Source organism: Mauremys reevesii, linkage group 8 (assembly GCF_016161935.1).
Source record: "Mauremys reevesii isolate NIE-2019 linkage group 8, ASM1616193v1, whole genome shotgun sequence".
NCBI lineage: Eukaryota > Metazoa > Chordata > Testudines > Geoemydidae > Mauremys > Mauremys reevesii.
The window spans coordinates 74,988,301-75,012,208 of record NC_052630.1 but is presented as its reverse complement, the minus strand read 5'-3'; the positions used below and the strand labels follow the sequence as shown (position 1 = coordinate 75,012,208).

Sequence of the window (23,908 nt, the reverse complement as noted above, 5' to 3'; positions counted from 1 at the left end):
CCACAATTTTAACAGAGAAGCTATTTTTAAAATGGCAAAGTATTACTGGGACACTTTTGTTCCTTCAGTTTGCAAAAGGAAATTTCCGTAAGTGTCATGAGTCCAATCAATTTAGGAGAGAGCCCTCCAACAAATCTAGGGAAGACAAGAGTTCACATCCCTGCTGTTTTTCAGATAAGCACAAGCAGGAAAAAAATTAGAAAAAATAAAGTGTGTTGCACAATCTCATGCTAGTACTGTAGTTAATACACCCCTCTGTGTGGTAGTGGAACAAAGGCTGCCAGTGTTCTGTAGTCTCAGAGACAATGCCACTTTTTTATAGCTTCCATACAATTAGTTACTATATGTCTTGTCTTGCAGACAGAGGTCAGGACCTCTGCCCCCTCCTAGCCTCATATGGACCCACATTTTAATAACTGCTTGCACATTTTGCCGAGCTAAGCTTACATATAAAGGTATGTACACATGCCAAGTCCCTATGGACACGTACTCACTGGGGCTAGGGCTTCCAATGGAATTTAAGGGAGTTGGGTGCCCCAGCAACTCCTTTTAAATTCCTTTGAGAATCCCAGCCAGCCTGGAGGTTTTTCAGCACAGGTGAGATGAGCACACAGAAATGTGTCCTTTTTTGCCCCTACATCAAACCAAGTACATCTTATATTAACATTATATGGGAAACATGAAGGTTAAGGGTAGAGAACTGATAGACAAAGGCTATTTTCACTTTCACAAAAAAGACCTGTAACAACTTAATAAGCCTAGCTAGGAGCCATTTTCCCTGTGTCTGTACCTGGGCAGGTGCCTCAGTGCAGCATGACCCTACATCATCCAAAAGGAACCTCCCTTCTTCTGAAGCAATTCATTTTAGACATGCAAGTATGAGCAGAAAATCTTTCGAGTTTTAAACATTTCTTTGAATACTAGGAATGTATTCTCGTCTAACCCTGGGGAGCTGGGCTTTAGATACTATTTGTTCATCTCTATAAAACAAAGGGCATCAAGGGAGTATGGGCTTCAACTCAGATCTGTTCTGATCAATTTTCAGAAAGAGCAAATTATAATCCATTCCTCTCCCTGGAGTCACAGCAGGTCAGTAAGGTACTGTCTTAACACTATAGAGAAATATTTAAAAATCAAAATGTCTACATATCATAGATCACTGCCCCAAAGGGCTTACAATCTAAATGACAACATACAGATGGAGGATGGGATGCAACACAAAGCAAGTGGTGGAGTGGTGATGTATCTTGTTGGTTTCATAAGTTTCTTGATTGTATCATTCATTTTATCTTTTTCAGTTTTGGAGGGGTTTATGTATTTTGTGACCACTTCCCTTGGGTGGTGGTGGCGGTGGGGGGTGGAGTGCTTCTTAGGCCCTGAAGAAGCACGTAAAGAGAGACTTAAAGGAGGGGATGGAGTTGTGGTGGGCTGGATCAGAGAGGGCATTACAGGGATATGAAGCCAGGTGGAAGTAAACATGGAGATGAGAGAGGGAAGGAAATGAAGGGAGTGGAAGGAAGGGGAAGGGGGAGCAGAGAAGCTCACGGGACCAATATTGTGCATATTGTTGCTGATATAACTATGTGAAGAGATCATCGATACAAAATCAGTAAAGAGAAGGAGGAAAGGGCTAAGGAAACCTCCTTCTAAAGACAGCAGTTTAAGAATCAAAGAGCAATCAGAGTACTACTGAATCCACTGCACGTCACAACGAGGACAAACTTAGCACCACAAACTGATTCCTCCTGCAGCGTGTACCTGGAGAGTTGGGCAATATAGAAGATCTGTACATGGATGGGGCACATACTTGTAAAACAAGTCCAAAGCATACTTGATGCACACATAGTGTATCTGTTCTTTGCTTATGGCCAAAGCCTGATTTTACACAAGAATGATTCCATTCAGGCCAGTTGTGTTGTGTGTGAGGAAAGCAAGCAGGATTTGCCCACGCTATTTAACACTATTGACCTTTGATGTCTTTGAATGGCGAGGGCTGTTCCTCTCTCTTTTAGAGTCACAAACATTAAGATTTTTCCAGATTCCTTTGTATCACCGTCATAGAAATGGACTCCCAAAGCAACATTTGCCCCCTAGAAATGAACTTTTGTACAGACAAGTTGGCCTCTACAGCCTCCTCCTGGGAGTTGTACTTATACCACCTACTTTGCTTTTGTTGTTTTCATTTTTGTATAAGTAGCAGCATATCATTAATAGACAACACTCAAAAAGCTTTTGCAATTGAACCCTGAATTGGTTTGCTCGTTTCCCTACCACACTCTGAGCGCTTCACAGAGCATGTGAAGTAAGCATTCAAATTGACTCAATTAGGCCCTTGCCAGAGTCCAGAAACTAAAGAATTCATGGATTTGCAAGAAAAAGCAAGGATTTAACTAGTAACAATAAAAGCCTGGAAAAGTCACCAACTTACCTCACCTGCGAAGAGGCATGGAGAGCATTGCCCTGCTAGAGGAAATTAAAAGGTTTCTGAAGGGATGTTCAGCATGGCTGGACAGGACTGCATCTCTTAGGAGCAGTTAGCACTTGCAAAATAACACAGCTCAGTTGTAAGGAGATTGTTTTAATCCCCAGCTTGATGTGCAACAACTCAGTCAGAGTGTAAGCGCCGCTGCATGAAAAACAAACATATGATGTACACTGTGCACATACTACGGAGCCTGCACCAGAAAATTGATCCTTCCTTGAGAATTGTCTTGTGACCTGAACAAATGCTACATTTGAAACAAGGGCTTCAGGGACTACAGCTCCAGTAGCATTAGGGACCCCTGCAAAACAGAGTTGTCATGACTAATTAGGTCAGGAAGTTATGGAAATCAGCACTCTCCCAAAGCTCCAGCAGGACTGCATAAGTGTAATATAACTAGAGAGAATGTAATTACCATGCAAATCAGGCACATGGAAAACAGCTTGCCAAAGGGCTTGCCCACAGGATAGCAACACTGACTGACCCCAAGCCCTATCACACTTGGCAAGCTTATGATATCGTAAAGGCAGTTCAGTCATTATGATAAGCTCTTAATTGCACTGAATATTGTCTAAATGTGAGTTCCCTATGAGATTTGCATTAAAACCTAAAGAAATTACATATAAAATTAGCATCTCCAGTTAAAAACAAAGCCAACATCTTCTCTGCAAGGTTTGTAAGGGGTAATGTGGTCTAGGGCAGCATCTCAATCTATACAGGGTGGTGACCCCTTATCTGAAGTCAATATTTGTCACAATCCCCCACCCCATTATATTTACAGAAAAAGTAAAATGTATCGATGCTAACAATGATCAGCCTATAAAACTAATGGGTGTGCGTATCTTGAGACGTTGACAGAATACTGGAGCTTCAAGGGTTAGGGTGTGCAGAGTGAGAATTTGTTTGCACCTCAATCACAATTTTTTTGTGTGACCCCCTTTGGGGTCATGACCCACTTAAGAAACGCTGGTCTAGGAGACTGGGAGTCAGGAGGACTGGGCTCTATTTCTGACTCTGCCACTAGCTTGCTGCGTGACCTTGGGGAGGTCACTTTACCTCTGTGCATCTATTGCCCCTCCCACCCTCTGTCTTGCCTGTTTAGATAATAAGCTCGTTATGGCAAGGACTTTCTAGCACAACTGAGCTCCCATCTCAGCTGGGCTTCCTGAACACTACTGTTACACAAACAGCAGGTGATCTAGTAATGGCAAATTATTATTATTATTTTTTTTTTTTTTACCAGATGAAACCTAGCATACAAGATTTTTTCTAAATTACACAAAAGGGGGGAAAAGATTTTCAAGTAACAAAAAGGTGAACCAGTTTGTTGTATTTTCATAAATACAGGGAAATGTGAACAGAAATTAGTCAAAAACTTTAAAAACAAATTTAAATGACAATTTTATTTTTAAAAAGCAATGAATTTACACCAATAACTGTAAATAAAGTAGTTTTATATTACAGCTTTGTGCTAGAATAGCCTTGCAAAATGGTCACAAAAATCTTTCCCACAAGATTGAGCAGCCACACCGACCAACTTACCCGGCATTCCTTACACTGGCTACCTAGAAAACGGCAGATTTCATTAAAAACATTTCTTGGCAAGAAAGGACCTGAGTTCTCAAATATTCATAAGTCTCCAGCTGCTGATTAGCTGGACTCTGACATTGGCCTCCTTTTGGGAGGCTTTACCATTGCATGGGGGTTAGCAGGTGATTGAACCTTTGTTGTAGTAGCTTCTAAAATGTATAACTTACTCCCACTGGATGTGTTGCAGGGTTACCAGGAGCACGAGTCAGTGCAGAATTTGGGTGGACTCTTCACTTTCTGGCAATATGGAGAATATAGAGAAATAGTTCTCCATATTTTTTCAGGAAGAAATATAACTAACGCACTTGGAGTGGAAACTGTACCTAGCATTCATCAGTTATGCTGTGGGAGCCCAATACATTTAATAGACACCATGCACTTCTTTTTTGGAAACAAGACAGCCCTGCATTGTGGATAGTTAACTAGAGGAGGGAATAGGAATGGCTTTCCCTTATTGCTGGACAAGGTTACAGTTCAGGATTTAGTACATTAGTGAGCACCCACAACTTACATGAATCTATTCTCTTGTACACAGAGTCAGCCACATTCTCACACACTGAAAGACCCTAATTTTCTCCCCATTTGAAACACCATCTGAAGCAGCTTTGGCCAATAGGGTAAGTGGAACACAGATCAAGGGATCTCTCTTTCAGGAGGAGACTGGCCTTGCCCAGTCAGTTTTTCAGTAAGTCTAAGAGGTTCACCATTTTCAGCTATCCGCTGTGCATGTCAGTGAAATTGTACTTCTTTCCTCCACCATCAGTTCTATACTCTTCCCTACCCCCAAATCCATCTGTCCCCAGGTCCTGTTCCAATCTCTCATCTCTAGGACTCCCCCTTTCACACCTCATGGAAGTTCCTCTGTGTTGCTTCCCCATTAGTCAACTTTTCCTAACAGCAGCAGTGGGCCGAGCAAACACAGGGACCTTTGGCCTCTGACTTTTGCATGGCTGACAATGTGAATTTGCACTGGTGCTGGGCTGGTTGATTAGTTAGAGAATGGGTCTCCTTAGGTTTTTGAGGCTGGGGGAAGCAGGGTGGAAATGGTGGTTTCCCCACAATCATCAATTCCCTAATGGGTTGATTGGGGCGTTCTCTCAGAAGCCACTGTACAGTATAGTGTGCTCTCCCATGGTACCGTAACTGCCTGAGTGAGCAGCAGCCAGGCTAGTCTGAGAGGGCTGAAGTTATTTTAGACAAGGAGAGCAGGCATTAATTTTTTTAAGCCATGCTGTCCCCCCACATAAACTCCTAACCACCATTCTAATAGCCCACTGTATAGAGCTAGCCTGAGGGTTTGGGGATAGAGATGATTCTTTGGAACACCCGCCCAAATGTCATGACTCATTTTATGTGAGATGTGGGTGTGGATATTTAGTATCCCACTAAGCTTCCTGCTGCAGAAATGAATGTCAGCTGAGTATTTCTTCCAGCTCTCCTGACCAGTGTTTTACATTTCCATAGCTCTTGTCTGGGGAGTGCTAGAAACTTCAACTATGTTTTTAAAGGATTCTTTTTCACAAGGTCTAAAACCTCACTCAATGCTAAAAAGGAACACAATATCTTTGGTTCGGTGACCATTTCTTTTATGGTAGATACACCACCAAGCTGGTTGAGGATATTTTAAGGCTGCATAAGTGGCAATGTCTGGAAAGTATTTATATCTAGATGTGGCTGAAATTTAGAAATTAAAAAATTTTCACTGAAATATGGCCTTTTCTTAAAACCCCCTGAAAGCTATCGACGTTGTCAAAATGTGTTTCTCCATACAAGTTGTGCTTTTGAACAAAAGACTGATATTTTTGATGTTTGATGTAATAGTAACATTTAAAAAAAATTATAAAATGACCCAATTTAACCCTTTAAAACGGAGTGCAAATTGTTCTTTTTCCTGTAAGTGAAAATAATTTAATTTTTTGACCAACTCTACATCAGCAAAAGGGTTTGAAAGCAAAAACTCTGCCAGATTCAAAGTAACAGGTCATAAGTGAACACTAAAGTGACTTGGAGATAATCATTTATGCCTTCCTGAGGTGGGGTGTAGTAGAGCCCAGATTTCATGTGTTCAAAAAGAATGGAAGTGTGTGCTGGGAGCATGGCATTGGAATTGGGGGTATAAAGAATGGTGTGATATAATCGACTAGTAATACTAAAGATCAAGCTTCAGGGAATAAAAAAGGCAGAAGAGTTAGGAGACCCACCTGGTATACTATTACACAGTTATGTGCATTATGGTCATCTTGCACCTCAGAAGCATCTGGTATGGACCATTACCAGAGATGGTCTATTAGACGAGACTGACCACGGATTGTAGTTGCCAAACTGGTACTACAACTTCATGAAAAATAGTTTCTATTAGCATTTCAAAAGTCATTAAGATAGTTTACTAATCTATGTAAAACATTCCCAAAGCGAAAGAAAAAAAATCAGATGGGGCAGAGGAAAGATTTAATGATTACATTTAAATTTAAACACTCTATTTTGTCTACTGGAGATTTTGCAAGTAGTATTATAACCATCCTCTGACTAGCTCTATGCCATGTCCACCACTTTGCCCATAGTCTTTTCAAGAATACCTACTATTTTTGCCCACAGATCAAGCTTATTCTTTCTTGAAGTGGAACCTGTTCTCACATCTCAAGAAGAAATCTTCAACCTCTCCTAACTTGTCATTTTTGACCTGCCTACTGCTGCCAGAATCAGACAGAATTTGCTACTAGCCAGGTTCTCATATAAATTGCTCTACTGTAAGCCATGTGCTCAAATGAAAGAAATAATTCTGACCATCTCAGAACTGCCCAGAGGTGTCATAGTTTTGCAAATGCTTCCCTGGGAAATTGGAAGTTCAGCTTTGTGAATCAAACATTTCTGTTCCAGAAACTAAGTTCGGGGTATAGCCACTGACTGCAGCATCAGGGTTTTTGTTTGTTTTGTTTTCAGGAAGGGAAGTTTGATGAGACCTTTAGTTTCTTAAAGCAGGAACAAAAATGACTCCTCTTTCAAACTGAAACATGAAAGTATTTCAGTACTAAACCCTAGCAAAGACCAAGTCTGTATTTTAATAATTTAGAAGAAAGCAAAATATTACAGAAACCATGGAGTCAGCAAAATGTTAACAAGTTAATATATTTTTTAAGCAAATATAGCAGTGTACATATAAAACATTTAATACAAAGTGAAAAACCAATAGATGCACCTACTAATGCTGATATATATATATATATTTGTTATTTTCACCTATTTCACCATATGGCAAAACTATACTCTTCATTTCAGTTACATTAGGCAAGAAGTGAAACTGACCTACAGCACGGGAAAGCACTGGCTATTTTGTAACCAGGAACAACAGCACCACTGCCAGGGGTACTCACCCGAAGGTCATCTGAACTAGCTAGGCTGTGTGTATTTGATCCACTCACTAAGTTATACTACCTGTAACTGGATATGAAGTCATTTCTGGTTTTCACTACTACAGCTCAGTAAGTGCATCTTTCTGTACAAATAACATTAAAGTGACAACATTGAAAACTGGCAACAGATGAACATATTGGCATAAAATATACATATATAATACACAATTATAGGCCATGTTGGCCAGTATGTAATCTATTCAGGAGCAAAGCTTTAATTGCAAAGACTGGAAAACTGAACAGAAGCTTTACAGAGCAAAGCACAAGCTTTGGTTTATGCTTAAACAGTTGAGCATCAAACTCTCCATCTTTAGTACAAATTTATATTGAAAAAATGGCTCCTTCCATTGCTGCACACAAGAGCAATAATTTCTTGCTATAAATAATTCATTTCACCCAGGGAATTGAAGCTCAGTGTCTTACCAAGTGCACCTTCTACAGCTCTAGCTACACTGGGAATGCATTTAATTAAATAGACCTTTATGAAAATGTACTGAATTAAAAAAATTCAACTTCATTTTTCCTTCACAGTTTCCTCCCCCACTTTTAAAATGCTGTTATGTGTATATATATATTTCCAGTATGGCACAAAAGTGGGATCCTCAATGGGGGGAGGAAAAAAAAATCTATATTGACAAGATCAGTAAATTGTATTAACATTCCAAGAAGTATTTGCTGCCCTATACAAAATGAGCTTCCCTGTGTTCTAATTCTTGCATACGTTTTGGTCTTAGTCTCTTATAGGTGGGCTTCAGGTCTACAGGATGAAGGTCCTCTGAGCTCATTTTTTGTTGATTTGCATGCTGTCCAGGAGCACCTGATACAAGTGCAGAGTTCCTTATCAATTTCACAGTGTTATCTTGGGCAAGAACAGAGCTAGCACTGGCTGCCGCACAAGCATTAGGAACAGAACCCTCCTCATTTTGCTTGGCTTTGTTATTAGAAGGTGGTTTATAAAAAGTTCCTGGCGGTGGCTGCAAAGTTCTTGGTGGTCTGAAAGCAGCAAGAGGATTAGAATCTGGACCATTCCCTTCTGTTGTCATCCTCACAGATCTGACAGGTACAGTGCATGGCTTATTGGGAAGTATGGCATTCACTGAATTGTTACCAATGCTGTAGGATGAAGATAAGGCAGATGCACTTCCACTCTCATGTGCTCGGTTCTCTTGGGGTATATTGGTCATAATCATTGCTGTCCTTGGAGTCATATCATACTGTTTATACTGCTTGTCCCAAGTTTTCCTCAGAGTCTGTGTGTCGTAACAAGAAAGTCTGCAACAGGCATTAACAGCAGGAAGTGCCTTAGTCTCTGAAACCTCTTCAATGGTAGGACTCCTGCCAAGCTTTTCTGGACTTAAAACTGCTACATTTCCTGAGTTTCTCTCATTCAAAACACATGGAGGAAGCATTCGATCTACAGGTAAACTCACAGGACGAATAACTGGCTTTGTCCTTGGAGATCGTAACTGGACTTTGGTTATTTGGCGACTAGGTTTTATAGGTAGCAAATTATTGACTTTACAGCCATCTTCAGCTAGAGCAAGAGAGAGTTCATTGTCTTTGTCTGAAACTGGAGTCAGAGTATTGCCTAGAGGGAACACAAATGAGTTTTACTTTGTCATTTTCACTAGATAATACTTCACAGATTCAGTGCAACTTTGACCATTTGGGCTTATTAATATACCCAACTGCATATGATAGCTGAAGAAAAGGAAATACGTTTATTTCGAATTTTGTGACCTCAAAATTGAGCCAACACGTCACTGTAGAACCCATTAGTGCCTCTAAGGAGTTGGACTGCAATTCCACAAGTGTTTTTTAAACCAATCCCAACGCATTGTTACCAAGCCCCTCACCACCAAAATAACAGTTGAAATAGCATTTCCTAGAAGTTGTATGTTTCCCCTTCTCCAGTCTATTGGACTCAAAGAACAAGAATTTGATAGAATCAAGTATGAAGTGCCATGGAAACTACACACATATTTTAAAAAGAGATTGCAGTGGTTGTGCAGTTCCAAGTACTCACCAACGTGCGCCACCCCCACCCCCCTGAAAGCAACAAACCCTAAATATACACTTTTTAATCTAGATGTATACTTCATGGCTTATTCAGAAGAATAAGGGATTTTGCCTCATCATGCTGGATAACACTAACTAATCCTGCTGGAGCACTGTTTCATTGTATTATTTATTAACTAATAAGCCTACTTCTTTTGAAGGTACCAAATACAAATCCAGTACAGATAAAACAAATACTGGACTACTGCATCTGATCTAAGTCATGAACACAGTCCTGGTAAAGTGTGTCTTTTTCATAATGTAAGCCACAAAAGGATGCTGCAGGGAAAAAAATTGCACAGCAAGGAGTTGCAGAGTATTGGCAAGAGTGAGCTTTGAGCATCCCACACTTCTCTACTCAAGCTTGGATAATACACACATGGAATCTGGAGAGGGGTGATGGAGTGCTCCAGGCCTGGGCTTTAATTGGCCAAATTTGTGGTGGGGCACTTAGTTTTGCCTGACTCTTCTCCCAGGAAGTGGGGCTGCAGACAGCCTAACCTAGATTTAGGCAGATGTTCAAAGAGGTATTGCCCAAGGAGACATTTAACTTCGCTAGACAACAACTGAAAGTATATTTTCTGCTGCAGTGCCATCCTCTCCTCCACTGCTCCCAAATTTTAATTTAGTTATTTGCTACTGTAAAAAGAGCTGTGTGTTGCCAGCAGTAGGCAAATAGTTGTTATTATACCTATGTACAAATGTATTATTGTTTTTTGCACAAAAACTATCTAGCACAAGACAGACCTGCAAAAATGTTCTTTGGAAAATGGTTATGTAATTAAAGCAGCTAACCTGGCGCTTTTGGAGTAAGAATATTAATATCCAGAACTCTGGTAGCTGGGGGTTCTGATGGAGAATTCCTCTTGCCAAAGTCCTCCTCTTTAGTTCCAGTGAGTGGCAGTGAGATACGTTCTAGGGAAGAACAGAAAAGCAGCTGTCAAACGCATCTTTGCTCCTGGGCCCCACTCCCTTTGCTGAAATCACCTATATAAATACAACAATCCAAAGACTGCAACAGCCTATTCAAATTTAGCCTAACATACTAAAGAGTTGTTGCCTTTTTTTTTTTTTTTTTAAAAACACATACACCAGGTATATGGCTCCATGAATACAGGCTTCTTCAGGGCCCCCTGAAGCATTTAGTCCTTCCTTCCTCTAACAAACATGAAGAGTACATCAGAACAGTGAATGCCAAGTAGCTTTGGGAGTTTAGCAGACTTTTCCCTTGTTTGCACTTAATTCATCTTCACAGAGTAAAAAGATGTATTTCATCCTAATGTATTTATGATTGGTATTAGTTCACATGGAATATACTGCCAAGATTCACAGAGCGCCACTAACCAGTCACAGATGCATCTGATCTCTCTCTCGTGTTCTTGCTGTCATCTAGTTGCTCAAATGATGAAGCAGTTTCTGAAGCTTTACTCTCACTTGGAATTAGCAGGATGCCCTGTCAATAGAAATCACATCAGAAGTGAATGAAAGTTTAAGGAAAATATATATCTCAGGACTAAAATGTTAAGAGATTTCAGCGTGATGTATGCAACATTCAAAAGTGCAGCTCAATTCCACCCCCTTCAACATGATAGCAATTCTAGTTTCACAACAGTTACTCACTTCCTTTACAGCAATAAATGACTTCCTTTGCTGCTGTGGCTCGCTCTCTCCTGTTGATGAAGCAGTTTTAAATGGAGCAGCATTTTCTTCAGACTGAATTGCAGTTGAGAGTGGCTGCAGCAAAACATCAAAGATCTTTTCATAGTAAGTTATGAGCAGCTCTACCACCCGAGCTTGATATGGATAGTCCACAAGCGAAGAGAGTGAAACTGCGGCATCTGTCTGTCGTGGCCTGATTAGAGTTGGGCCAAATATTATGCCAAGATTGCTAGCTGACATTTTATTTTCATCAGATTGTTCAGTCACTCTGTATAAAAGAAAATATGTCAGGTTATACAGGGTTTTTACTTCTTTGGAAATAATACTATAGATATTGTATTTTTCAACAACTATGCTGAAAAGAACTACAAAGCCCACCCATAGGCTGGGAGCTCTTACCTACAACCGGGAAGGCAGTATTCAGCATGGAAGCACATTTCCAATTCAACTTAGGAAAAGTACATTAGAAGTGACTTGTGCCAGATACCATTAATCAGGATGTGGGAGATGACATCCAACACATTATTATACTTTTATACTTTGTTTTAGCTTTGCAGTTCACCTTTAATATGTCAATCAGTGTCATTCTGGTCACACAGTACTGTACACTCCTATTGATGAATAAATACATTAAACTTAACGGTGGCCTTAAGTGTATATGTAACTTCTTAAAAATTTTGCAAAGGCCAAACTTTTCAGCAGTGGGTGCCTCTATAAGTTTGACCTGATTCTCAAGGGTACTGAGCACCCTTGGCTCCTGTTTATTTCAGTGATATTTGTGGGTGCTCAGCAGCTCTGATAAATCAGTCGCTAAGTCAGACTTTTCCCTTGGTTATCATGAAGCTGTAGCCAGAGAGCTCTACGCACAACTGTCATCTAACAGCATGTACCAGTTTAACAATCAGCCCTACCATGTAACCTAACTTTATATCAGCCGTACCATAGGAGCCTTGACCTGATGCTGAGGATGGAAAAGCAAAAGTTGGAAAATGGTTGTTAAAATGTACAAGGTAGTTCTGCAAAGTTCGGGTTTTTTTTTTTTTAAAATATGCATTAAAAAAAACAATAGATCCTGATTCACCCACTGTATCCAGTCCAAGTTCCCATGTAGTGAAGTGGTAGCTTCAGGGAGTCAGTTGTGGCTCCATGATTCAGAGCCACCTGACCCCTGTGCTCATAGAGAATTGGTGTAGTGGAGCTCTGCTCCACCATGCCCCCTCCTCAGAACGCATTATATGCTGGGGGTGGGAAGAGACAATGGAGTCACCTCCAACTGCTATATACAGGCAAAGTGTTTCCCTGCACAGAGAGAATTCTCCACTGACCATCTCCAGCTGCTCTAAGGCTTACAGGATGCAAAGTGGCTCCTAGTCGTTTAAAATTATATAAATTTTGCAACTCTGCATCATCACTTGATGTTAACCTGACTCTCCTTTCTTCTCCTCCACGCTCCCCACAGTTCACCTCCATGCTCTAGCTGGATTCTGTGGTAGCTAGGACCTTGCAGAACCGTGTAGAATGACAGAACAGGAGGTGGTTGGTCATAGCTCCAGGGAACCAAAAAATGAAGATGCGTAGGTTTAGTGTTCCTGATATGTTGAATGCCCAAACAGCAGTATTGGTAAGGAAGCAGCTTTCAGCATATCAGGTTAGGAAAAGAAAAAACCCATTGTCATCTGACAACAGGGATGGGACAACCAAATGCTGGTCTCAAACAAAATATAAATGTATGTCTTGCCTGCTGGTCAAGACACCAACCTGCCTCTGAAGTGCCTGAATGTAATGACTGACTGGCCCATCCAAATGCAGACCTGCCTCTTTCCAGAGAAACACTAGCAATTCAGAAGAAATGGAAGATCTATCTTTTTTGCCAGTCACTTTGCCAAAATTTCTTCTCTGGCAACAGCAAACGGCTACATACATAAACCTTCTGTTTGAGGTGCAGCATGGGGTACAATTTCTATTTGGGAGGAAAAAAAATAATCAGGAGGCTGGTTCTCATTTTCAGGCAATACATCCCGAAAGTCTAGATTCAGGTCAGAGCAGTGGTTTATCCTTAAGGAACACAAACTAATTTTGAAAATGAATGGATCTACATTTACAAATGAAACTCTGCAATACTCAGGACAGATATCCAAAACTGTGGACACATTACCTTAATTTTTTTTTCTTAGCCTGCAGTATATAACACTGCTTATTTTTCAAAACAACATTTGCAGGTTACCTTTAAGGTCCGTCTCTCACCTATGAAGATGTCCTATAAGGTATTGAAGAGTGTTATAGTTTGGTATAGGCAGCTGTTTGAGGAGATCTTTCATTTTGATGATTATTCTGTTCAGTTCAATACAAACTGACTGTCTTTTCTTTGATCTGGGGCTAGTCTGTTTCATGTCCAGTTCCTCATTAACATTCTGACTCTCTTTCGCAAGTCCAATGAATTCGTTGTAAAGCCGAAACAAAATCAAAGGTTCTGGGAGCTAAGGGAATAAGAATATGTTAGAAATATATTCATGTCTACATTTTACCTCGTCTATTTCCTTCCTGTCTACTACCAACTGCTGTCTAGTCTAGAGCCTTTCCTTTCCTGGAAGAGATTTTTAATCATTGCTCTTAAAATTCACACCACAACTTAGCAAAGAGAGGCCTGGATTAAAAAACAAACATTCCTCTCAAAATACCATGGCATTGTGCTAGTAAATAACAGCCTCAAATAATGAATGTTCATGGTAAAGAGGCACATATTACATCAACGGTGACTGTTATGGAGTAGCATATTATTGTAATATTGCACATGCGTGCAGACACACACACAATGTGTGTATATAAACACTATGGGCAGGTCTACACTATGGGGGAAAATTGATATAAGATACGCAACTTCAGCTACATGAATAACGTAGCTGAAGTCGAAGTATCTTATATCGAATTACTTACCATCCTCATGGCGCGGGATCGATGTCCGCGGCTCCCCATGTCGACTCCGCTACCGCCGTTCGCGTTGGTGGAGTTACGGAGTCGACATGAGCGCGTTCGGGGATCGATATATCGCGTCTAGATGAGACGCGATATATCGATCCCCGAGAAATCGATTGCTACCCGCCGATACGGCGGGTAGTGAAGACATACCCTGAGACACAGCATTAGCATGACAGAATCAAAGGCACTGAAGTAGTATATGTTGTGTTATATTATATTAAATATTGCTGCTAAATTTGGTCCATAATTGTTACAAAAACAATTTTAACATAGCTTTCTAACATTTCTATTGTTTTTGTTCTTTTCAAAATTCCAATGAAAATGTTCTCCAATTAAATATTCCCTTGCTGTGCATTGCAGTAGTTCATGAGAATCTGAAGAGAGTCTCAAAAGGACAGCAGCATAAAAAAGATTAAGTGACTTGGACTATTTTCATTGCTCACACTCAGATAACACAAAATAGCAAAATTGAACAGATCTTTTAAAAATCAGTTTTAATCACCAGCAGTGTTAACAACAGAATTTAACTCGGGGTCTCTAAACAATGTTATAGCACTTTCTTTGAACTCTCACTAACATGGGAGGTATTGGAAGTCTCAACTACCATCGGTACCTTTAAGAATGTACTACTCTTCCTTCTGCCACCTATCCTCATTTAAAATTTGGACAGGCTTCCTCTCACAATTTTATCACTGCATCTAAAAAACTAACACTGATACCTCGTCCATCTCCTGAATAAACACTGTAACTGTGAGGTGGTTCATTGGTAGGATACACCATTTGCCAAGGACCAAGCTGAGAAGGCAAACTAGTTTTACCTGTGACCCCAAACAGATTTGAAGCAAAGTCTCCAGATATGAAAGGTTGGAACATTAACCCATTATTTCAACTGGCCTCACAAAATATAGCACTTCTGGGGGATTACTGTACTTCTTGGGTGGCTAACGTCACTCTGCCTCACAATACACCTCAGGCATGTAATAATCCCCCAGAAATCCATAGCCAGTCAGATTTTACAGCCTAATTGTACTGAAATTAACTTTAACGCCACAAAGAATGCACTTCAAGGTAAAAATGTTTTCCTAGACCTTGAAAGTGTCTTAATTACAGGTTTCCAGCACTTGTGTGCGTGTGTTTTCAGCACATAAGAATCATTCTTAACAGCCAGGCCTAGCTAGAACTGCACTGAAAGGATTAGACACATGGGAAGTAATAAGACAGCAGGTAGTCATGTTACTTATTCAGATTTTCTTTTGAAGTGTTGTAATTAAAATTCAGTCTTCCTATAGTGCCACAAGAAATCCTAATTTTAATGCACAGAGATTTTGACTAATCTGTTAAAGTAGCAGTAAAAGACTAAAGTGGCATTTTCAAAAGCACCTAAGAAACTCAATGAGCACAAATCCCATTGGAAGCCATTGGGACTTGTGTTCCCAAGTCACCTTTAAAGCTTTAAGATGGAATTCTTCCCCAAAGAAAATGGTCTAATCATGCTGTATTGACCATTTTATGGAACATGACACTCATTTATAGGCGTTTAATCCCAATTTTTTGGTCAGACCTTTAATAAATGTGGCTACCACTTAAAGGGCTGGATTGTGCTTTCACATGAACTTTCATGAATGTCAAAAAGGTGCATCATGCCCCCAAATTAATTTTAAAACTGAACCTCACTAGAAAGTGGCTACCGGAGGGGGGGGGAAAAAAAAGACTTCCGCAAATGGCATCAATACTTATGTATTCTGCCTTGGGTGGAAAAGCACAATATAGTATCAATTCTAATGATAGTTTCATTATTGCGATTGCCTAGCACCATGAAATCCAATTTGCAGACTGAAAATACAGGATATTCTATTCAACAATTTTCTTCAACAATTACAGGGCTACTGAAAAGTATTTTTCTCCACTCTCACGGAAGAAGAGGTTTGCTATAACAATAGCTTTGCTTTGCCATCTGGACTCTAGAGCGGTCAGAGTACAGACCTGACGAAGGTATAATTTAAGGACGTTACTGATGTCATGTGCATAGAGCTCTGACAGTTCCACCAAGTCCTTTCCATTTTCAAAAGCTTGACAAAGCTTTTCAACTCTTGATTTGGCTCCATTCACACGATAGATACCCTGAAATGTGGGGTGGGGGGCAAGGGTGGGAGGAGAGAAAAAACAATCAAAAAACGAAACAAAGAAAATGTTTTTTGCTCTAACCGCAACTGTGAAACACAGATTTGAATGTGACAATACAGTATTATCAGTTTAAACTATTTTTAGACTGGATTGTTAGTATTTAAATTTTATAATGATGAGTTAAGCTGTACCTTTACATTCAGGGCTCTGCTTTCAATTTCAGAGGTACATTTTTTGATGATGAAAGGGATGCCACCAGGGACATTTTTAGCAGCTTGAGCAAATTCCACCCCAAACAAATGAAGTCTTCCATGAAGTTTTTTGTGCCCACACTGAATAGCTAAAGTCTCTAAACATTTCTTGTGGCAAGTGAGTGAGCACTAAAAGAAATAAGATACATAAGAAAAATAACGTCACATACCTCAACATAATTGGACAGCACTAATGTTTCATATTGTTTGTTTATATTATCCCATATGTTGTCTAGAGGGCAAATTTACAGTTCTGTAGTGCCTTGCTCTTTGGCTACATGTTAATGCTAAAAGGTCACAACGTTGTCTGAGAATTTGTAGATTATTGCTACCAACAGAATACGAGTGTTAAACTTCCCATTCATCTTCACATGAACGCCAACAATCAGAAGCTGTACAATATACCGCAGTGTTTCCAACCTCTTACCTCCTCGCATTCTGCTCCATGGAATACCACTAGGCTGTCACATTCTCTGCATTTAGATGGAGCCCTCAACTTTCGCAGCTTGTGTGTTTGAGCTGCCTTGGACAGAAGAGTGTTTCTAAAAGGTCCCGGTGAACTGGCAATTTCAGACGTTAAATCATTTAAACCTTGAAACAAAATTTTGCTGTTATGATAATTTCCAAAATAACTGGTCGAACATATATTATGAGGATACAGATTAAGTTACATTACTCCATAACCAGTAATCACCTTTCAGGAAATTACTATGACACCAAACCTGTGAAAGCAATACTATATTATATAACCTGCATAATACAATACATAGAAATTAATAGTTGAATAATCAGCCCTAATATAAACTTTAATCAATCATATTAATAAATGGTCTCAGAGTCCACTTTTGTGCCCATGATTAACTATGGGTTTAAAATGATGGCATTTAGATTTCTAACTGATTACCCCCTATAATTCAGTCAGCTAGCTGTGCAAGTTCCATCATATGTGCCCAAATAATTGTACATACAAAAATGGAAGCTGCCTTTACAGAATTTGGCCTATAATGGTTAAAATACTCTAGACATCCGTTGACTAATGCTTCTTCACTGCCACAAATCTATTCAAATTATATATACAGACACAAAAGAGAATATCAAAATACACAGAAACCTCTAAATAATTCTATTTCACTCCTATGACCCCAGAGAGAGTATTTTAGAGTTCTAGAAAATTTGTGCCATCACTGGTAATTCTTGTGACTTGTTATTTAATGTAACTCTAAGTTTTTATTCAAATTAATGTTGACAAGCCTCAAAAACGTAAAATCTTACTCATAATTCTGTGCTTTCAGTTAGGTTTTATGAAATATAAGAAAACCATCTAGAAGCTCAAATGGTATTTGGTTTTGTTTCTCCAAGGCTGTCATACGGTCAAAAAACTCCCCACATCAACCTAACAGTATGTTTTTCACATTTAAGCTGGGGGCATCAAACATGATGCCAAGCCAACTGGACTTAAAGGATAAAACCTCAGTTAACATCCTAAACATTTGGATCTTGCAGATAACTCTCTCTCCTTGTCTGGGTGTTGTACCTGGCAATATAGAGAAGACCCAAATACTTGGCATCCAGCAGCGTAGCTCTTGCTGAGAGCACTAATGCTGAAAACTCCTTGGCATCAGATGCTGAGATAACATGAGCCAAGGGTGATCAATGAAGCACCATCATTAGAAGTGTTCAAATGAAGATAGTACATTAATCTACATATAGGAAGGACAATACTACACTATTTCATAGAAAGTAACTAGATGACCGAGGTGGTCCTTTTTGACTGTGTATAAAACAATTTTGTGAGCATGTCAACTTCAGATGGATTCAGTGTGATTTTACACAAAGCAGCTAAAAACACAATCACTCAAGACCAACAAAAGCCTTCCACTAATTTAGTGGAATATAGGGCTCAAAAACATAGTACCTTACCACAGTCTGAAGGAGAAGGTGGTTCCCTTTCATCAAGATCATCTGCAGATGACATAGTGCCAGTAGATGGTGTTCGGGGAAGCCTTCTCTTAAAATCCGCTATGGAAGAGAAGACGTATTTTCAGACTCTTGAAAATACAACCTGCCCAACTGCGTATTCTCAATATGGGCTCAATCTAACTTCCACTGAAGTGTCAATGGAAGAATTCAGATTCAAAGAGACTCTGGGTCAGGTTCAATGAGAGGATTTCAAATCCAAGTGTAACTGGGAATGAGCTGTACCTGGACTAGCAGATGGAGAGTCCATGGATCGTGATTCGCTGCTTCCTCCTGCACTTTCAGAATCACTGCACATTCCTCCACTTTGGTTGCCAACTGACCACGATCTGAATGGCGGGGGTCCTCGCACTGCTTTAAAAACCAAAACACTAAGACTTAAACACAGCCGGCTGTGAATGCTCTTCTTAACTGAGGGCATCTTCAAGCAGGGTTGTAGAAACAGAGGAATATTACTGCAAGCTAAACCAAGCCAAGTTATATAAACAGTCTCCACTGAAAATAAAGTTGTTGCATGTATTCTTGAAAAAAGCTTTACAGTACGTATAAAAAAACAGTTTTAGAAACTTGACATTTGTCATGTTTTAGTGACCAGCTGAAACCAAAAGGGTATTCTTTAAGCGTTAGATTAAAAAGTATCTTAAAATTGCTTGTTTTACTCTATTATTGAAACAAAAATTTTAATACATAAATGTATTATGAGGATTTGCTGTGACTTGCATTTCACTGTTTTTGGCAATGAAACTAGATTGCTCAGCTAGTCAGTACTACAACTGGTTTATATGCACTAGCACACATACGGTGTTTAGGATGCAAATAAAGCTTTATTTAAAATACAGCTTTTTTTGTTGTTGTTAAACAAATGCTATTTTGTGGGCCTAAGCTACTTAAAGCTCTTCTTAAAAAATGCTGGTATCTATTACCCATCATATGGTACATCCAATTAATGGCAATGGGACACATCATAGTCACACCTGCTTAAGATGACCTTTCTATTTAGAAATGAAAGTATAATGAAATATGAAAAACCTACCTTGGATATCTGTGCTGCTGGAAGACCTCTTCTCCCCAATTTTTTGGAAACGACGATAAGATGGGCTTCCATCTTCTAAAGACTGGGTGGGAAAGTCTCCTGAACACTGGGATAAGTTTCCATGTGATGCATGGGCACTGTTTGTTGGTTGTTTACTAAAAGCCCTTTGAAGAAAAAAGCCACTCATTGGAAAGGGGCCTGAATACAGTATGCAATTAAAAGCTCCCAAGGCATTAAAATGCTTAATATTTGTACTGTTCACATCAATGGCAATCTCAGAGTGTATCATGGCAAATATTTAGGGCCAAATATTGCTTGCCAGTTACATCAGGGGAGTCCCACTTATGTAACAGAGCAGAATTTGGCTCTTGGTATTCATGTACCAGTAGTACTCCTCATACAATCAATCTTTGAAATGTCTCCATAAGGGGCTTATGACCCCTATTTTGCAGATTGTGAAGTTACAGCAAAAGTTAACAGACTTGTCCAAGACTAGAGGAATTCAGTGGTAGATCTCAGATTAAACCTCAGCAGTTCCTGCCTTCCAGTCCTGTACTCCCCTCTAAGGCTTTGTCTCTAAAAGCGCTGGTGTGCACAACACTTTGTTGGCAGGAGCACAGTACAGCCACGTCGCTAAAAGCTGTGCAGACAAGGCCTAAATATCATTTCTCCCATAATACATAGCTATTTGCTACTTAAAATTAATCTAAATTTAAGATTTTTAATCTTTGTGCCATTGGCTTGAACATGATTATGCATCTATAGCATATAGACTTTAATAAGGCTCAGAATAGTTACACTATTTAATATATTTTTAGGCGTACATAAAAGACTTCACAGTGCTGCAGAAAGCTTTTAGTCTCTGGTAAGTCAGCTCTCAAGATGCAAGGAAGGAAAGCAGTTAACAATCCAATTAGTCTAAAATGCTGAAACATGCTAGGGACAAAATGGCTTATTGGCCAACTATAGCCTGAGGAAAGCCTGTGCTTAATCAGCTCTCCTCTACCCAGGAAAAGGGAATTGTTTTGAAGTCTTCTTTACAAGAGAGCAGTTACAACAGAGTGTCTTAGGTAAATACAATTCTAAAGAATAATTAAAAGTGACCATTTCAAGTGCATGGGGAATCACAATGCCATGTGAAAAAAAGAGTAGCATGGTGCGGAAAAAGAATCAGCTATGAAACACACAAACTCGAGGAGGTAAATATTTTGAGGGATATGCAATGGTTTTGGAATGCCATTCCTACTGATTTTTTGGTAGTTGCATAGCTAAAGCCCTTTAACTCTGAAAATTCAGGAGTATGGGTCTAAATTAATGAAAGGCAAGACATTTACCGACAAGTACTAAGAATCTCAGCCTTAACTTTGAATTTCCTGGCTTGGGCTGGTGCAAGTCTGACTCAAGCACTAACTTTCTGTATTTAGCTCCCTTTTGAAACAAAATGACAACACTTTCATGTAGAATTGTGAAAACAGAAATCTGAACGGCTATTTTTGCTCTTAAATTGTAAAGTGCCACAATGACAATTTTACATTGAGTTTAAAAGACTGAAAGGCATTTAGCCTATTGATGTGCTCAGCTGAGATGCTGTTTTGCAGTCTTTCCAGCATCGCAATATACATAACCAGAATTTGAGGTGAAACAGTAAAAGTTCCCATGGTACCCAGAAAATGGTACTTGTTTGGGGTAAGTGTTCTAATACAGTTGTGATTAAGGCAACTCATGCCAATAAAAGCTTGTCATTATTAACAATTTGTATTACAGTAACATCTAGGATTCACCAGATCAGGACACTACTATGCTAGGGGCTGGACAAACCCACAGTACATTCCATTTATTAGTGATGCCGATATTAACAACTTTAATTTAATAGCAACATTTTGTCAGGAACCAATCCCGTCTCATTGACTTTAATTATTAATGGGATTTGGATATTGGCAACAGTCATGTCACTTCCTAACAACTTTTTTTTTTTGGAAGGGGGGGAGGAAAAGAAAGGCCACAGCCACAGGCAGGTTTGTGGGGCTGCAGGGAGTGAAGGAAGTGCTGGGGCTGAATAGAACCTCCCCTTGCACTCTCTAGGCTGCGCCCTACCCTGGGCACCAGTGGCTTTGGTCCAGCACATCCCAGCACTTTCTCCCCTGGGTGCAGCAAACCTGCCTGCAATTGGGGACCCATCGGCCACACAGGAGCTAATAGACTGGGGCACCTGCATCCCTCCCCAATGTGGGAACCCCAGCCAGAGTCTTGGCACTGTGTGCTCAAATGGGAGACTGCAGGCAGGGCAGCAACAGAGAGAGGGACTGCAGCCTGGATGTCAGGGCACTGAGGGCCATAGAATCATAGAATATCAGATTGAAGGGACCTCAGGAGGTCTAGTCCAATCCGCTGCTCAAAGCAGGACCAATCCCCAGACAGATTTTTGCCCCAGATCCCTAAATGGCCCCCTCAAGGACTGAACTCTCAACCCTGGGCTTAGCAGGCCAATGCTCAGACCACCGAACTATCCCTCCCCACAACCGGCGGAGGTGCACACTACCTCTCCCTGCACTCTCCAAACTGCGTCCTGCCCTGGGGGCCCGGATTCTGCACATCCCCATACTTCCTTGGCTGCAACCCTGCAGGCAGATTTGCAGGGCTGCAGCCGTGGAAAGAAGTGCTGGGACATACCAAGCAGGTCTGCAGGACTGCAGCCATAGAAGGCACGACCCACTGCTTCCTTCCCTGGCTGCAGCCCTGCAAACCTGCCTTCTGCTTAGTAGCTATTTCCAGATAATGGCAACTTTTTGCTGGGAACCGAGAGGTTGCTAATAAGCAGAATCTACTGTACACCTGAAACACTCCATGCAACAAAACGCTTAAAAACTTAAGACAATATACAACCATGAGGATGTGGTGGCAGCAAAAGCTGCACAACCCATGTATTTCTCATGCCTTCTCTCCCACCTTCCAAAGTTGCTTCACTAAATTCACGTTCACTCCTGTTACAGCATGTCTTACAAACTACACACACAGTTCAAGATCAAGATCTTTCATATTACCAAATAGCTATACCTAGACATTAGCAAACTGATTCTAGTGATTGAATCAAAACAATTTATCTATGTTCTATTTAGCCCTAGTATAAATTAAGGGGAAAATACAACACTGTGGTGGGGATTTTAGTTATAGCTTTGATATCTAATTTAACGTGGTTACTGCATAATTCAAAAGGGCATAAGTCACAACTCATGGTAAAATGGCAAGTTCTATTTTACTCCTGTATGAATTTTGTTTCACTGCTAGATGCATCCTTCTGTAAACATTTTCCTCACATTTAATTTCAAGTAAACAAGTGTCATTAATATTAGCTCTCACCCATCAACCTCGGAACTCTGAATTTCAAAAGAACCTGATTCAATGGGAATGTCTTCTTTTGGCAAACTTTTCACAAACTCCAAATACTGCTGTCCTGGGTCATAGAGCTTGGCGTTCTCACAGAGGGTCTGACAGTTAACTGGAAGAGATACAACCTGGGCATGCTGCATTTGGAACAGGTTAACTGTTGCCTGTTATGAAATAAAGAAGTTGGGGGCATTTTAAAACATTTACAAGACAGTTTATACGTAATCCACCCCTAAGTTAACCTTTGTTGGGGAAAAAAATTCATTAACCCACTTTATTGAGGACTCAAACAAGCTAGCCAACTCTATCATCATAAATATTTTCTAATACTGGACTAGTCAGAGAGAGAACCCTGTGCTCTGAGTGTCCCTAAACCTCAGACTGCCAGAAGCTGGGACTGGACGACAGGTGAGGATCATTTGATAATTGCCCTGTTCTGTTCATTCCTTCTGAAGTATCTGGCACTGGTCACTGTTGAAAGACAGGGTACTGGGATAGACAGACTGTTGCTCTGACCCAGTATGGCCATTCTTATGTTCCACAGATTTCCAAGCACTAGTTGTACCCTCTTTATCCTCAATGTCACAAACTGCTTTCCCCATACATCTATCCCATCTCCAGCTGGTGAACATAGCACCAGTGTCTCTCCATCTGGATTGGTGTGACCAGCAGAGATTTCTGTTCCTCCCATCAACAGCACAAAATCCTCTATCAGGGTGAAAGATCTGGAGTTCCAAACCCAGGCTGGCCTATATCCTATATTTTAAGGTAACAGATGACAAGATTTATCCCCAGGATGCAGACTAATTTAAAAGGATATTGGCTGAGGAGGTCTGCAGAGGGATCAAAGAAGGAATCCTCTCCTCACAGGCCAGGAAATAGGAGCAGAGCCACCCCTCATGGCTGCTACTGCAGCCTCGGGGTTTCGGTAATCACTGCTGCACTTCCACTCTCCTCCAGAGGA

The 23,908-nt window shown here is 40.3% G+C and overlaps 1 protein-coding gene across 3 annotated transcripts in view; it reads right to left on the bottom strand.

Annotated features, from left to right (window-relative positions):
• Positions 1 to 7,178: 7,178 nt before the first annotated feature.
• Positions 7,179 to 23,908, bottom strand: part of ARHGAP29 (Rho GTPase activating protein 29) — an 81,134-nt gene continuing 64,404 nt past the window's right edge. For 2 of the 3 annotated variants that reach the window (XM_039484802.1, XM_039484803.1), the window contains 12 exons: positions 22,918 to 23,108; positions 19,561 to 19,724; positions 18,753 to 18,881; positions 18,471 to 18,569; positions 16,978 to 17,141; positions 16,491 to 16,679; positions 16,159 to 16,296; positions 13,444 to 13,676; positions 11,161 to 11,467; positions 10,885 to 10,993; positions 10,336 to 10,455; positions 7,179 to 9,070 (listed from right to left, as the gene is read on the bottom strand). In XM_039484802.1, coding sequence (XP_039340736.1) covers positions 8,163 to 9,070; positions 10,336 to 10,455; positions 10,885 to 10,993; positions 11,161 to 11,467; positions 13,444 to 13,676; positions 16,159 to 16,296; positions 16,491 to 16,679; positions 16,978 to 17,141; positions 18,471 to 18,569; positions 18,753 to 18,881; positions 19,561 to 19,724; positions 22,918 to 23,108 — 2,751 coding nt within the window. In that variant the 3' untranslated portion in view covers positions 7,179 to 8,162. The remainder of the gene's footprint in view (positions 9,071 to 10,335; positions 10,456 to 10,884; positions 10,994 to 11,160; positions 11,468 to 13,443; positions 13,677 to 16,158; positions 16,297 to 16,490; positions 16,680 to 16,977; positions 17,142 to 18,470; positions 18,570 to 18,752; positions 18,882 to 19,560; positions 19,725 to 22,917; positions 23,109 to 23,908) is intronic. The other variant, XM_039484804.1, reaches the window with a different exon arrangement.